Source organism: Pieris rapae, chromosome 20 (assembly GCF_905147795.1).
Source record: "Pieris rapae chromosome 20, ilPieRapa1.1, whole genome shotgun sequence".
Taxonomy (NCBI): domain Eukaryota; kingdom Metazoa; phylum Arthropoda; class Insecta; order Lepidoptera; family Pieridae; genus Pieris; species Pieris rapae.
The window spans coordinates 5,174,963-5,191,628 of NC_059528.1; the positions used below are offsets into that span (position 1 = coordinate 5,174,963).

Sequence of the window (16,666 nt, forward strand, 5' to 3'; positions counted from 1 at the left end):
GACTCACGTGAACACATTCATGGAACTTGTTCTCTCTCTTCTATCAAAGGCATACGAACAGGCAATTTCTATTCAAAATAGACAAGAGATACGTATCAAGCCACCATCGTTTATTACAAAGGTAGTATTTCAGCCTATTTCAACCGCTAATACACGACGTATAACAGTCTCTATTCCTTTTGAAAACGTTGGAATTGAAAGCATTACGTGCAGTGAACTAAAAGGAGTATCGGATATCGGCACTTTAACGTTCCTAAAGTACTGAGGTATGGAACTCAAACAGAGCTGTAATACCTAAATTAGAAAATTTCCTACATAGACTTGTGGTAATTCGATGGATGGCATTTATGGGTATTCCGTCAATAATTTACGGCAAGAGTATACTAATAACGTTCTTTAGGCAGATTCTGGTAGCTATTGAGACTGGCATGGATTTTAGATTGTAACAGAGTATAACAGACACTCTCAATCCCAGGGGGCTCGCTAAAAAAACTATTTCTTTTAATATTTTTTTTTCAAATATATCTAAAATATATAATTCTCGTGTAATTAAACTCCTCCGAAATGGATCGACCGTACGTACGTACGTTACGTAAAATTCTGTGTGCATATCGGTTAGGTCTGCCTATCAGACAATATCTAATTTTATTCCTATAAATGTTGGGCTTTCAGATCTTTCACGAGAGAGTTAATATCCTGTAAACTACGAACGGAATTTGAAACCCTTCCTGTGAAATAGAATTCGCCAATTTCCCAAATTCATGGATGATGATACGAATGGCCAATACTAGCAATTAACATAAGTGATAAAACAAACATAATTATCTAAATAATATTTATGCAGTTGCTTTATATATATACACAATTCAATTGGACCATTTTACTGGTCTCACATTTGACATGTCAATGACATTACTCTGTTCATAGACAGAAGATGTATTCAATCAATTTTCTTTAAATGGGGCTCCAAAAATCAATAAGACCAAACAAATAAAATAAACAAAAACGTCAAAATTGCTGCAGTTTTTTTGTAGTCAGTTAAAAATAAGTAATCATACTAAAAGGACAACATAAACGACAGACCATTAACGCAATTTCAAAGAAAATTTCTTTGCTGCCTCCAATTTGTTTCTATTACTGAAGTCGCGGTTCGTAACAAAGCTTTATGAGGGTCGAGAATTAAGTACTAATGACAAAAGTCACAAACATTGTGTTCGTTTCTGTTATTATGACGTTTAATACGTTCAAATCCGGTGGTGTATCACAAAAACATTTTATATATGAAATTTTTTTATAGAACAGGGGGAAACTGGCAGAAGGCTCACCTGATGTTAAGTGATACCGCCGCCCATGGACACTCTTGATTACCATGCTGCGACTGTTACGCGAGCAATAAGTATTTGTACAATAATTTAGACAAACTTTACACGCATTATATTATTAAAAATAAACATATCGGTCTTATATTGTTTGATTATTATATTCTTAACTGAACAACTTTTATTTCACCGTTTTAGTACTAGACAAAAGGGAAAATATAAAATTATAATAAAACGTGTTTTAAATATAGGTATAATAATAGGGTTTTTAAGAAAAGGAATAATTAAATGTACTTATTTATTTATTTAGAACACCGCTTTTATTCACAGATCGTATTTGCTTTACATACAATTTTAAGCATAATTCACCTTATAGGAAGAAATATAGTTCACATTCAGTACCTAATTAGTGTGATGACAAGAATAGTATTCTATCATTAACTATCACAGTATAAATATAATTTGATAAAGATGAACGGTTTCACTAAAAACGTTGGATTCGATTGTGATTGGTCAAACGGACTAGAAATTACGCCAATCAGCATCCAAGGAAGTATACAATCTTTTGTTTTACATTCTTATTTGACAACTAACCTGGGAGGTTAGTTTTGTCATATCATTTTCTATGACTGTGACGGTACGTTTTATTAAAAACAAATAATACATTTATTTCCTAATAACACTTAAATCTACATTATTGCGAACAATTGAAGCATATTTACATTATATATCTTACACGTAATTGGAAGAGAATTCAATAACGATAAAACTTATTTACGTAATCTATAAAGTAAGTAAGAGTTTAACATTATGGTTATATTGATTGTTATATACAGGAAGCATTATTGCATTTCCTCTGAAAGAATAGCATAGGAAATCGTAAAAAAATTTGAAACTAAACATTATAATATATTTAAAATATTATGGTAGCACATTTGTTTCAAAACAAAGCTTGTTAAAACATAAACTTGTTTTGATTATTTAATTATTATAATTATACAAAAAAACATTCCTTTACTAATCTCAATGCAAGGCATTAAACTTGACACCTGAAAAGAAAATTCTACCTTACCTTACACCATTTCATTAAAAGAAAGAAGAATTCATAGGTGCACATCTGAGCGCTGGGTAAGAGCCAAAACACTAAGCCTTCAGAGTTATAGAAACAGAAGTTATCTCAATCCAATCCTTATTGTTCCAAGCGTGACAAAGAAAATAATCCTTAAATAATGGGGTCTTAAGGACGATACTGTTATGAACAAAGAACACTCATTATTTTAATAGGCTCATTCTTTGTAAGGGTATTACATTATTTTAAAAAACCTCTGAAGAAAATCTGAGCTCAATGCGTTTTATGTATGTTTTTAAACCTTGAATTCGTTAACATATAATTAGAATTAATTCTAAAAGAAGGTAAACATTGAAGGACACGTATATCTACGTTATCAAGAATTATGTAAGCACATTGTCTTTGGCTTTCTTATTTGGAATACGTCAGCATTAATTATTAACTTTTTTACAAATATTACACTCACATTGTCTTATGTCTATGCTTGGAAACGAAATGCATTTTCGAGGATTCCTATAAAAAATTAATACGTTTATGTACTATATAATCTTGAGAGCATTTTTTACTTTTCCTGGCATACGGAAGAGGAGAGATAGAGTGCAGTAGATCTGCCTATGTAATATTTGAACGGGCCTTTTTAGCAATTTGTGTGTAGGCCTCGCTTGAGGAATATGTATTTCGTCTTAATGGCATTAATTAAGAATGGTGTTATATATGATCAAGCATTCGTGGATTAATATCTAAAACTATTTCAAGATTCAAACCTGAAATTAGCTCTTACAAAATTTCAACTTGTAATATTAATATTAACTTTGAAGAAAAATACATGAGTAAGTACGGAAGATTAGTACTCAGCCGTAACAATAGTGTGAAGTTCACAGACTTGGAGCAATATTGTTTTATTATTCATTAACATCAATGTGTGCTGTCTTAAATTAATTTTACAATAAACTTTTTAATATACTGCTTTAGTTTTTCGGACGTACCTTAATTTTATATTCTTCATATGTCCAATACATGAATATTAAAACTGGCCTACGCTAGGTAAATTTAAATCAATTAGGACCGATCGACATCTAATTACATCTAGTATAATAGGGAATATGAGTTTTATGATTTAAATACGTCATTACATGTACGATTATTTCTAAAAGTATCAAGACCTATATTTGTATTATTTTATATATTTTAAACAAACATAAACAACTCTTTAATTATTACAGGAATTGTATATGCCTTATATGATATTAATACCACGAATAAAATGCCAGAGGGCTCGCTAATGCGATACTGGTATTGTAACTGAACAATTAAAAAGTTTGGAAACCTTCCAAGTTTTCTTTCAATTAACTTGAGTTTTAATATCCTAGTTGGGGCTTTGTTCAAAAATAACTTCGAGATCTCGTCTACTTGTACTAACTTCTTTTATTGTTGTGTTAATAAATAATTAATATATTGCGTTTTTGACAGTATTATGCATGTACTTTTATGAATTTGTACGCAAATGCAAACGCAAGGCCGGCAACGCACTCGCGAGCCCTCTAACAGCGAGAGCTTCCATTGGCGGCGGTATCACTTAACATCAGATGAGCCTCCTGCCCGTTTGCCCTGTTCTATAAAAAAAAATGTACAACAAAGTTTTAGTTTAAAGTAAGTTTTTTTATATAATAGGGCGGTAAAGGAGCCTACAGTGGGCATATAAGCCCATTGACACCAATTTTTAGGGAGTGCGTTTCTGGCCTTTGAGGAAGGAGTATACTATGACTTTGAATAGTAACACTATGGTGGTGTTTTTAGCATTTTTTTCACTAGACGTCTTTCATTATATTTTACAGTTAAGATATTATATTCTACTTTTTATTTTGTTTTATTGAATTTATATTTATTGTTAATATCGGACCTCTAAACATCTTTTATTTAATAAAAAAGAAATTAAATAATCGTTCATAGAATAAATGTGCCAGCGTTTTATATTATGTAATTGCAAAGGTCACGTCGTGCTTTATAAGAGTCGGGTTCGGCAAGCAACTGCCTTTGATATTAGAGCTTTAAGTTTATTAAAAAGTTGTCTTATCATATATAATTTGTATGTGCCACGTCTAGAACATAAAAAAATCTATTTGGACTCGGAAAGTACCACATAAAGCTTAATCATATACGGCCATGATTAAAAGTTTTAAGATTTCTGTTATTGACTGCGTCAAAATTCAATATATTCTTAAGATCTATTCTTAGCACTGTGCCTAGGTTACTTATGTATTTCTTATCTCTACAAATTTTATCGAGATTTCGAAATATCAAAGGAGGATTTTTAATGAAAAAATGTCTAATATGATTAACTGAGTTTGGCGCTACATAATATTAAAGGCATAATTTTTTGCATCTCTAGGGAAAGAAGATGGATTGATCTTGTAACGAATGGTACGTCTAAGAGATGTCACTCACAAATGATAGAGTAATCTACCCCTAATTTATCCTTAATATATAACATGATTCTGATTATTGTTACATAAAAGTTGATGTATTGTGACGGATCAACCAGGGTTAATATGTTTACTTCATAGTTTGAATGATTTGAAAATTACAATTTCTTTTATTCATAAGTAATATTAATAAATTCATAAATAAAGACAAAAAAGTTCGGACTAAAAATTTTAAAATTCGTGACTAAGTTTATCCACTGCTATCATAGCTGCCTATGATTATAATATTCAATTCTTAATAACTAATAAAAAATTGTCAATCTGCTGGCAACATAACAGCCAAAACTTGTGCGTCTATTGATATCATCAATAGCATTCATGGGAGTTTTTAAATGCCATAACAGTTTTTCGCTACGTTTCACATATGTAAATGCGAATTGCTGAATTCTAAACATGACTTTGGCGTGATTGTAACGAACTATTTGGTCAACGTTCGATTTTACTTGACAATCTGAAAAGGTAATACGATTTTGCTGGATAGTGAAAAAAAAAATATTTTTAATTTCCTATGTAAGCACATTCTTATTTTAAATATTTTAAAAACAGTACTTTCCCAGCCAGCAGCCTATTTGTACAAGACAGAAATTAAACGTATACCTTTGATAAATATTTGATTTCCCCCAGTGAATTCCGCGGAAAATAGCACTTAGGAAAATGTGAGAGATGAACAAACTAAGTGGCACTTATAACGGTGCTGATTTGCTAAATACCAGGCGGAGTGGACTAGAGACATTAAATTTTAAATTCTGCTGAGACGAACTTTCTTGTGACTCAAAGATTATTTTCAACATGTAAGCACAAAGACGTAACTCTATTTTATTATATGGATATTTTTTCATGTTAGTTTTGTATCAAATAGTTTTACTTCAAATATAGTAACAACTTTTGAAAGCCTAATACATATTATTCCTAATTTTCCTCACGACGTTTTGCGTTTGCTGAACGTACCAAAATGTATTTATAATTCAATTAGTACAAAACCTCCGCTTAAAATATTTACAAGTCGCATAATATTAATAATATATAACAACGTATAATAATAAACACTTCAGATTTCTCCAGATTATTTACATGATAATTATATTCAACGGAATGTTAAATTTGATATGCATAGAGCTATAACTATATACATTTACGTAAACGTTTAAAATCACAGTTTAGACTAGCATAATATATACTGTAAATATAAATAATCAAACTGATTAATAAATTGTTATAACGCTAGTTAAAATAAATGTTAATATTTTAGTATTTTCCACTACCGAATACATAGGTATAATTAATTTTTTTTAACACATTCTATTGTATTGCGTAGTGTTTTAACACCATTAGGAATGTAAAAAAAGTTCGTTTTAAAAACTTCAATTATTAATATATCTCTAGAGCAATTCACTTACCAACACTTTTTTATTTAAGTAATTTTACTTAATTAAGCAAGACGAAATGAAGTAGATGATTCCATCTAGTATTTAGAATTTTAAGAGAATGTTTTATTTAATTTTCGCTACATCTGCGCTGTTAATAAACGTGACTCGCCCTATCGTTCAAATTAGTTACTTTCCATTTAAATAATATAAAACAATTACTGTTCTTACTCCTAATATCTCTATCTTGCGATTGACAAAGTATTTAACGCTGCCTGTGTCTAGTATTTATTATGAAAACTTTAATAGTTAGAAAACTTTTATACAAATAAAACATTTTTGTTTTCAACATTTTTCATCAAATATACGCAGACATTACAAAACTCGTACACATCAAATACTCAATATTTGGATTTTGCCTTACACAGTAACTTCTTCTGTAAACCTGCTCTTATCATCTAGATTAATAACAATCGCATGAGTCCTTGCATGACCCGATCTCACTTTAACTTCAGGCCCAGAGCTTAGTTTCACGACACTTTTATCACTTTTATCGCATTTATCACTATTATAACCGTTTCTACTAACTTCTGGTGGTCTTATATCACTACAGTTTGCTTCACCTGAAATTTTGAACACACCGTCTTTTTCATCATCTGCTTTACGTTTTGGAGAATCGGTGGTCACATCCGTTTGACTTTGCTCTGCGTTGCTATTATCTGTGCTCTTTGTTGGTGTGAATTTTTGTTTATAGGAAGGAGGGGCGTCGAATGTCATATCTCTACCACTGCTGGTAGATTCTTCCGCTGGGGTCACGGTACACATGAGTTTGTCTGCGACTGCACTGAAAACTGTGTTAAGTTTAAGGGGTGCGGAGTCTGATGCGCAAGGTTTACGTTCATGTACGGCAGCAGCATCAAGCATTGCTGTAATTTTTCTTGGAATTGTATTGACTGGTATACAGCGTTCTCGAAGTTTCTCTAGCTGTTTGCATATCTTCTGAAACTCCTCCTATAAAACGGATGAAAATTTAACATGTCTCATTTAATTTCTCTTCAAAAATATATACTTTTTTTGCTATATCACTACAAAGTGATCGTTTTACATACGTCTTTAAAAATGTGTATATTTATGTATATAAAATAATTAAATATACTATTATTCGGGCAATCCCGATTCGATCTTGTTAGTGATTGATAGACTCAGTAAAACGTCGACTGTATTTGTAGCAACTAGTAACAATAAGTGCAAATGATTCTTAATTTGGGGGCCTTATAAACTTTTAATTGCAAAAGAAAACATTATTGTTAAAAGAAATGTTATACTGCCTCTACTACTGTACCATAATTAATTACTATACTATAGTGTATGAAGACTTTTTTTATTTTCCATTATGGAAACAAAACCATGAATACGTTTTGTTAATCTAATAAACATTCTAATTCTTAATTGAAGTTTAATTGGTAAAACCAAGATGTCAATGAGTTTCGACGTTTGCCTGACCAAATTACGTTCTCCCCGGTTTGACGAAAACTCTTTGGTCAGAAGCCAGAAAACTTCATTTGTTTGGCCTTTGACTAGTCAGAACTCAGGATTAACTAATCCAACCTAAAAGCGCTGGATCTTTGAGATTTGACATAACAGATGTAGCTAAATTAGAAGTACTTACCTCTAATTCCCTTTCAGTCATATTATCACAGAAACGAGTACTCCTGTTAGTCGTCATAGTATATGTTGACTCGGCGGGCTTGGATCTAAACTTTCCCGTTTTCTCCCTCTCATCTTTACCCTGCCCCTTGAAGACCATGTAAGCCTAAATATATAATATATAATTACTTTTCATAAATAACAATTATAATGTTATAATATGCATTAATAACTTATATTTTAAACCTTTTTATCTATTCTTATATCATAAAGAAGAAACTTTTGTGTTTTTGTATTTATGTGTGTAATGTTTTCACATAAAAACTATTAAACCGATTTCATTATTTTACCATTAGAAGCTGCATCTTCACTGACTGACATATGCTATATTAAAAAAAATAGGGATCCCTAAGGAAAATGCAATAATATAACCCAAGGTGTGAAAAAATAATGTATAAAAAATCTATCATCGCGTGAGCTGTGGAAACTATACGTATTGAACTATACGTGATGAACAAAAAAATGTTGTACAGCATTATAGAACTTATAAATATGTACAAAAAATAATGTTTTGCCCATGAGCCTAGGTATGTTGGCCTATCCAAAGTCGGAACTTTGTTTTCATTTTTTACAATTTATAATAATCAAGTTAAAAATTCCTGCACTGATTAAATAAAATTATTTTATTTACTTCGAAACAAGAATTTTCAATACCTTAAGGATGTTACGAATTTAAACATGTATTAGATTCGTCGATTCGTGAAGTAAAAACTATACGTTAATTAGATTATGAATTTAAATGTGTATCTAATAATCAGAAAGGAAGTAATTAAGAACTAATAAAACTAAGTAAAGTAAAACTTTTATGATAACAGAAATATATCTATAGTCCATACGGTATCTACGCGAGTGAAACCACTATTAAAAAAATACCTACATAAATAAAACAATTTTATAATTATATATTTCATTTTTAAATTTTTGATGTTTTAATGATTATTATGTGATATTTACCCACGATTAATAAATTAACTATATACATTAATACTTAAACACATCCAAATATTACGACAACTTTGAAACTACTTTACATTTGATGTGTATATCAAAATGCTTTAACCTATATAAATCTGTATTTAATTTGTATATGAAGAACGATTCAAGGCTTCCCAACTCCAGAGAGATAAGTTATATTGATACGAGAGTTCTCAACTGACATATATGATAATTAGTTCACACACAAGCCATTGAAGCTCTCTCTCTCTCTCTCGCAAAATCTCTTTGGCGTAGAGTAAGACCTCTGTTTGAGGTAAGCACCTATACTCCGTAACTTCCAATAGTGATTTTGTTTGCAAGTTCGATGTAGTTCTCTTAACATCCGTAGTGCAAATGCTTTGGGATCGCGCGAAACAAAAACTCATTATCTGTATCGCTATTGCAACTTACAGATAATGGGATAACTTTAAGATATAAGACGAGATTACACATACCTTACTACCGAATATGAAACACAGCAGCAAGGTGACAGTCAGTTGGGTGTGGCAGAAGAAAATTATGTACAGCAAATCAGGGTTAGCGGGAGATTGGAGGAACAGCCTGTGAACAATATTTAGTAATGTTATAAAGCTTTAAATAACGGTTAAGAATTACGCGCTTATATATATGATATGTAAGTTGAAAATTACAGCAGGGATCAGCTACTATGAGTTATCTATATCCTTCTCATATCTATACTAATATTATAAAGAGGAAAGGTTTGATTTTTTGTTTGTTTGTATGAATTGAATAGGCTCCGAAACTACTTGGCAGATTTGAAAAATTCTTTCACTGTTGGAAAGCTACATCATTCCTGAGTGACATAGGCTATATTTCATTTTCAAAAAAAATAGGCATCCTTACTAAAATTACGATAACATTAACATTTGTTTATTATTTGATACAATTCTAACAGATGGCGCTGAGTTAAAGGTAGTTTAGTTTAGGTCCGTGTCGTGGTACCAACGTTTCACATAAGTTCTCCTACGGTTTCCCTTGATTAATTTACTACTATGTAATATAACAAAAACCTTAGCCACAGCAACGCTTGGCCGTGTCTGCTAGTAATAGATATTAATACAGTGACTAAGCAAACTAATTTAGAGGTTATCGTTAAGTTGAATAGTTTCGTCAAGTTCCTATTCGAAATGAACGACTGCGTATGCTTGTGACGGGTCTTTGACACAAATGCGCAGCAAATATTTGTCATTAGGCGCGTCCACACAGAGTGATCAGCCTCGCGAGGCATTTGCCGCAACTTATCGCGAAGTGGCCGCGCGCAAGCGAGCGCGAGCCTCTAGAGTACACGCGGCAAACGAATAAGAAAATCAACAAGCCAACACTCGATGGCTCGGGCGCTTGCCTCGGCCGAAGCACGTCCACACTAACTGCGAGATTTCTCACTCTGTGTGGACGCGCCTTTATAAAAATAGATTATCTTCATAAATATAAATGCATCTCTAAATATAAAGAGCAAAACTCGAAGACGACTGGACCAATTTGAGTATTTTTTGTGAATTTGGAAGTTATTGCGGATTTTATTAATACTTCTACTAAAAAAGCTTGGCACGAAGCTACTAAAAACTAACTAACACGACATTAGATCGATGTATAGGTATGTAGGAAATAAGCCTAAGATTACTAATTAATAAAAATAAACGAAACTACATTACTAGATAATCATATCGTATATCATAACATCATATTGGTTCCATGATGGATTGCCTCTTAACGACAGCTTCTCATTGACGATATAAAAATAATTAACCTTCCTGTTTCCCATTGGAAATATTTGTTCGGCCCGATATTGGTTGTTACGAAATGATTGATGGGTGCCGCTAGCTTATTAAAACTGTGTACTGAATGAGAACGCATTTAGATATAAGAGTATAATTCTTAAAAATCTTGAATATTTTACGCGCATTTTTTTAAAGATATATTATAGATATACCCATGGTATAATTAACAAGAGGTTCATGGACAATGCCAGAGGGCTCACGAGTTCGTTTAAAATCCCGTTAGGTTCCCGGCCTTTTAAAGTTACGAATAAATGTGGACAAAGACCATTGCACAGAACATTCGAACGAGACGAACCGCTGAAGGATGAGAGTCGCTTGTCGAAACCACTTGATAACGCTCTGTGCAAAATTACAGTGCAATAATGCGAATCATTATAAAGTCATAAAACCACTTTGTTACGGTTGATAGGTTAGGTTTATTCAATTATTTTAATTGCCAAGAAGAGTTTCGTAATAAAACAATTAACCAGCAAGTGGGCTGACGGTTGATTTCTTGAGAAATTTTTGGTAATTTTGGACTCTACGTTTGTTATTCATGGACGATTAAGAACTTCAAAGGGTTGAATTTAATGAAAAGTTTGCATAGATTATTAACCCAAAGAATTCTGGTGTTAAGGAGATTCCAATTATTTTAACATTTTGCTTTTTTACTTAATATTAGATGGGTTAGCTGTCTGCGTAAATAAATGTTTTGTAAATTAGTCAAATTAATAACAATTAAACATTTCAACAAGATCGTAAAAATATATATTTATTTATAAAAACACTCCTGCCTTAACAGGTGACCCTAAATTGACACGAGTGGACAATTATAATACACTTTACATACGAAACACAAAAAGAAAAACATATGAAATTACAAAATACAAGAAATTTACTAACTGTAGGAACTAACAAATAATATTACTTTTGCCAGCTCAGCTCAGCACCTCAATGGACATTAAAAAAGATCCGATATCTTATGTATTTCGTTAAGTAAATTAGGACACCGAATAACATGTGCCCTTTGCAGGAGGTTAGTTCCTAGCTGTGGGCACATGAAGTAACGGTGGAGGATGCCGCTTTATGACGTAGCCATCAGGCACATTGAAGCTAAGGTACTGAAGTACTGCCGAATTACTATCCTTGCCATGTAACAACTTTGTTAAGTACATGACAAGCGCGAATTCTCTGCGTACTCTTAGCTCGTTGTAGCCCACAGAACCAAGAATAAATTATGTTGGATACATGAGTGGATAAAGCGTACTTACTTAAACTAAGTTAGTCGCTACTCAAGGCCTAATACGGAAATACAAAAAGTTACTTACCCATTATTCTCATACTTTGAAGGAAAAGCAGGACCGGCACGAGTGTTCAAGTACAGTGTTTGGTGGATTTCATTGTAAAGAAGTTTCTTATAACAGTATGGGGAATTTTAATTTATTGGCCTCGTCAGGAATTGATCCTCACGATCGAGAGCTAATCAATAGACCCATGAAGACTTTATCTATCAAATTTTGTAAGAATTTGTTAGAGAACAAATTACCTATTGTATTAAAGATCCCGTGATAACAAAGCCCTGGCCATTAGCTATCCTAAACGTAGCGTTTGTTTCTGACATTTTGTTGAAAATGTTACATTAAAAGCCATTTTCCTGAGCTTTGTGATTATCAATACTACTTTGTAATTGCAAAGAACATAATATTCACGACTTGTTCGTTCAAGAGAATTTCGAAATTCGATTTTTCATTATCAGTCAAATTGTATATCAAGAATCAATCAATAGTTTCATAGTTATTTAATTGAAATCAGCAAAACAGAAATGTGACAGCAAAAATTACGATTTATTCAAACAACAAAAAAAAAATACAAAATATATGACCAAAATATAGAAGTATGCCGATTCTATTAAGTACTTTTAAGTGCTACGTAAACAAAGTAAACTATAAAAAAGCAACTTCTTAAATCATTTAAATTAACGTAATGACTCAAAATACTGGATATTTTGAGCCTTATTTGCCAACTTATTGAAAACTAATTGCTTTACAAAAGCTGGTCTTCAGTCCGCACGTGTCTTTATTGCTTCTAATAGTTCTCAAATCAACGACGTATCGTAAGACATACACGTAAATTTAGCTTTAAATCTTGATATATATAAATCTCCTGTCACGATGTTTGTCCGCGATGGACTCCTAAACTACTTAACCGATTTTAAATTAAATTGGTACACCGTGAGCAGTCTGGTCCAACTTTATTTACAAAATTTATTTTGCAAAAGAAGTGGGCAGCTAGTTTAATATATATTTCTTTTTTGACGTTCATAAGTATATTATTTAACACACACATACACAAACATACACGCATACACCATGTGGTTTCCTTATAATTAATATAATTGTATATTCTTTACATTTAATCATTTTGTCGATCCGAAGTGGTGGAGGCCTGATGACCTGTAACGCAGGTGTACAACCTTTAACATGCATCAGTCTCACTTAAGCAATAGCAGTGCTCCAAAGAAGAATGACAATTATTGTATATGTTTTTGTGAGAAATAAAATAAATATATTATATTATATTATTATAAGTGTTCATTGTGTTATCTACATAAATAAATGATTTAAAATTTTGAGTTTTTATTTTGCTATTATATTCTCTGCTTTAAATGTTAGTTTAGTAATATATATATAATAAAAAAGGCAATAGTTACTCTACTTTTATCGTTATACATCATAATTGCTACCAAGAGCAGCACTCATATATACTTGACATGTATAACTTTGTCAAACCCTCGCGCACGCACCAGTGCTTATAGATACTTGAAAGTTTAGGGTTGTCGTTTTTAGTTAATATGGAGGTATTCCAAAAGTAACATTTTTGAGAAGCATAATTTAAATAATATTTTAAAGAAACGTAGAATGATAAATTAAATCTAAAAAGTGCTTTAAGCCATACATCCATTGGTTAATTGGAAGAAACTAATGACAAGAAAGAAATACTTGTTGTTGTGTAGCTTATCTGACTGATGACAAATTTTAAAGTTAATTCACGAAAATTATCATATTGTTTCTTCAGTTTATATATTAAAATACTTACGGGTCGGGTGCATAATCCGGATATAATGGAGAGACTGGGTCTACGGGTACCAAGTAGAAACCTGAGGCTTACGTCTAAGCTTTTGGATGTACCGCGCGCACATTCCAACTTGGTTAGCAAAGCGCCACGCGAGCAATACAGATCATTAACAAAATTTCCATTGAGGTGGACTTATTTGTTTGTACGCTGGCTGAGTTCACAAGAGTTGCTTGCTATACTGTTAGTTATAAGATTTAGGAATTTAAGTTTAATTTTTTAATGTTTGTATGTAGGTTAGTTGGTGTGGGTAATATAATGGAATTCTATCGCATTAGTTGTAACTGTTATGATAGGAAAATTTACTGGAAATAAATAAATAAAAAAAAATAAGTAAAAATCAAAATGAAGACACTATAGAATATATTCTTGACAAGGGTTCTTAGTTTAAAAAACAAAAATCGAAGATAACCTATCACACGTCCGTTGCGTCTAAGCACCAGAGCGCAAAAGGAAAACAAATGAGGTGGTCAGTGATATAAGCAGTCTGGGTTGAAAGAGAATGCTTTATTACAAAGCAATTTTGGATGATGAAATTGGGTTAGGTAATCCTTGTACATACTTGAACCAAATCCAGGAGGTACTAGCATGCATGAATATCATGTAAGTGCATGAAGCAAAAGGTATGCCAGGACCGTAGCAAGTAAGGATCCTTGTTGTCCGCTGGTTACCTTCAAGAAACAGGCGAAATGATGAAATAGTGGCAGCCCTAACTGCCATACTCAGTTGTGCATTGAGGCTTTCGCTACAACCGTAAGAGTCATACAGTAGTTTAAAATAAAAGCTTTTACGACATAAAATATCGTCCGCTAAACTGGCGAAATTAAATTAAAGTGACAACTTAAAACTTTCGTACGATGAAGGGTAGCATCGTGAGGAAATCAGCTTGCTTATGTTTAAACCTTAACTAAAAAGTCGACGGCGTTGGATGATCTTTTTTATAAGAAAAAGGATATGACCCTTTAAAAAACAACTTTTTTAACGGATTGAAGTTATGTATTATTGTAAACTATATAATATATACTTATAATTATTTAAACGTAATTTTAAAATTATGTTTAAATAATTATAAGTTTACAAGTGTCTTTCTTTAAATGTGTAAAAGTTATGTTAATAAATGACAATACTATGTCCAACACGGTGTGCAAAACAGAAATCTCGGGATCACATTAAGCAGGTAGCGCTCTCTTAACAGATATATTTTCAATTTTCGATTAGCCAAGGCCAGAGTTGACGTCCGTAGCCGTTAAAGTAGGTTTCATAGGAAAAGTACCAGAATTTCAAATAGTGCAGGTTTCTGGCTTTTCGAACTTTAAATGAGGCAACGCACTATCGCCCACGATAGTTGTTTTGGCACGAACGGTGCCTTAGCTGATATATGGTGTTCACATATGCATGGGTAAAAATTCTTTATTTATGTAGATTTTATTTTTCATTCACTTTAAACGTTATAAATGTCCTTAATACGCTGTAAAAAGGAGGTGATGCACCAAATCAGAAAATCTACATTAATCAGTGAACGATAGTAATAAACTTTAGACATATTTGGGTTTTCGGATTTTTGTTTTAAAACTTTAAATCACCGTATATGACAAAAAATTGTCCAGTACTATTTTCAATAAATATTTGTTTTTAATTAAAATCTAAATCTCCATAGTGTATAGCTTCGATTCTACAAAGCTAAACCTTTGCGTATGGCGGAAAATATTTTTACAAAAATACACACTCAATTTCGTTGAAAAGCACAGGTCCCAATAACAGTATCTGTATTTTTAATTTACAGACTGTTAATTTTAGCAAAGCTGGATTAGACATTTGACAATTTTACAAAGGCAAAATGCGTGCATGACTTTTTCTTTGCATGAATGAAAAATATTTGTAAGAAAGATATTTTAATCGTAGATTATACGAAATATATGAACAACAAGATCAATTAAGAACATAAAAAGAAACAGGCCAAATACTTAAGCCGGACCTAAAAAGTGTAACGATGAACGAAGTGAAACAGACTTCTTCAAAAATTTAAATTAATGTAATATGTTTTTTTTATAGAACATGGGGCAAACGGGCAGAACCTGATGTTATGTACCAATAATTTCAGGTTTTTATCACGCCAAAGTGCAAAAATTCTTGATTTCCATCAGCTGGCTTTCAGTCTGCACTTGTATTTTCTTAGGCTACGAAGTTTTTTCATATAACTTGATATAACATTATTGTTCAATATTAGTTTTGTCCATCCTCAGAATTTTGATGTTCTGCGCGTCAAGATATAACGAATTACAAAACAAATTTAGAAAATTGAACTTGTTATTTATTTATTATATTTATAAACGCTGCGTTGTATACTGTATTATAATATAATTGACAAAATTAAAGGCAGGAAAGAAGGCGATCTTATCGCTTTCAAGGGATACATTCCAGTCTGTTATATTGTCCTTTCTATATTGTATATTCGCTTCGCAAATATTTTTTTTTATAGAACAGGGGGCAAACGGGCAGGAGGCTCACCTGATGTTAAGTGACACTGCTGCCCATGGACACTCGCACTGCCAGGAGGCTCGCAAGCGCACTGCCGACCTTTTAAGAATTGGTACGCTCTCTTCTTGAAGAACCCTAAGTCGAATTGGTTCGGAAATACTTCAGTATTGAATTACTTCCGTAAGTATGAATTCTAAAAAAACTAAATAAATATATAATACTAAAGCCTGAACCCGAGCTGTTTTATATATTGTATCGTTTCTGCACTTAAGATAAATGAATATTAAAAAACTTTACAGTGCAAACAGGTTTAGTATAAAAAGGGAACAATCCTAGAACTGTCGTTTTATACGAGACTTTA

At 32.0% G+C, this 16,666-nt stretch overlaps 1 protein-coding gene across 1 annotated transcript in view; it reads right to left on the reverse strand.

Annotated features, from left to right (window-relative positions):
- Positions 1–6,254: 6,254 nt before the first annotated feature.
- Positions 6,255–16,666, reverse strand: part of LOC110993646 (probable G-protein coupled receptor CG31760) — a 65,398-nt gene continuing 54,986 nt past the window's right edge. Inside the window, exons 9-11 of the mRNA XM_045632629.1 lie at positions 9,373–9,478; positions 7,905–8,048; positions 6,255–7,246 (exon numbers count right to left, since the gene is read on the reverse strand). Coding sequence (XP_045488585.1) covers positions 6,656–7,246; positions 7,905–8,048; positions 9,373–9,478 — 841 coding nt within the window. The 3' untranslated portion in view covers positions 6,255–6,655. The remainder of the gene's footprint in view (positions 7,247–7,904; positions 8,049–9,372; positions 9,479–16,666) is intronic.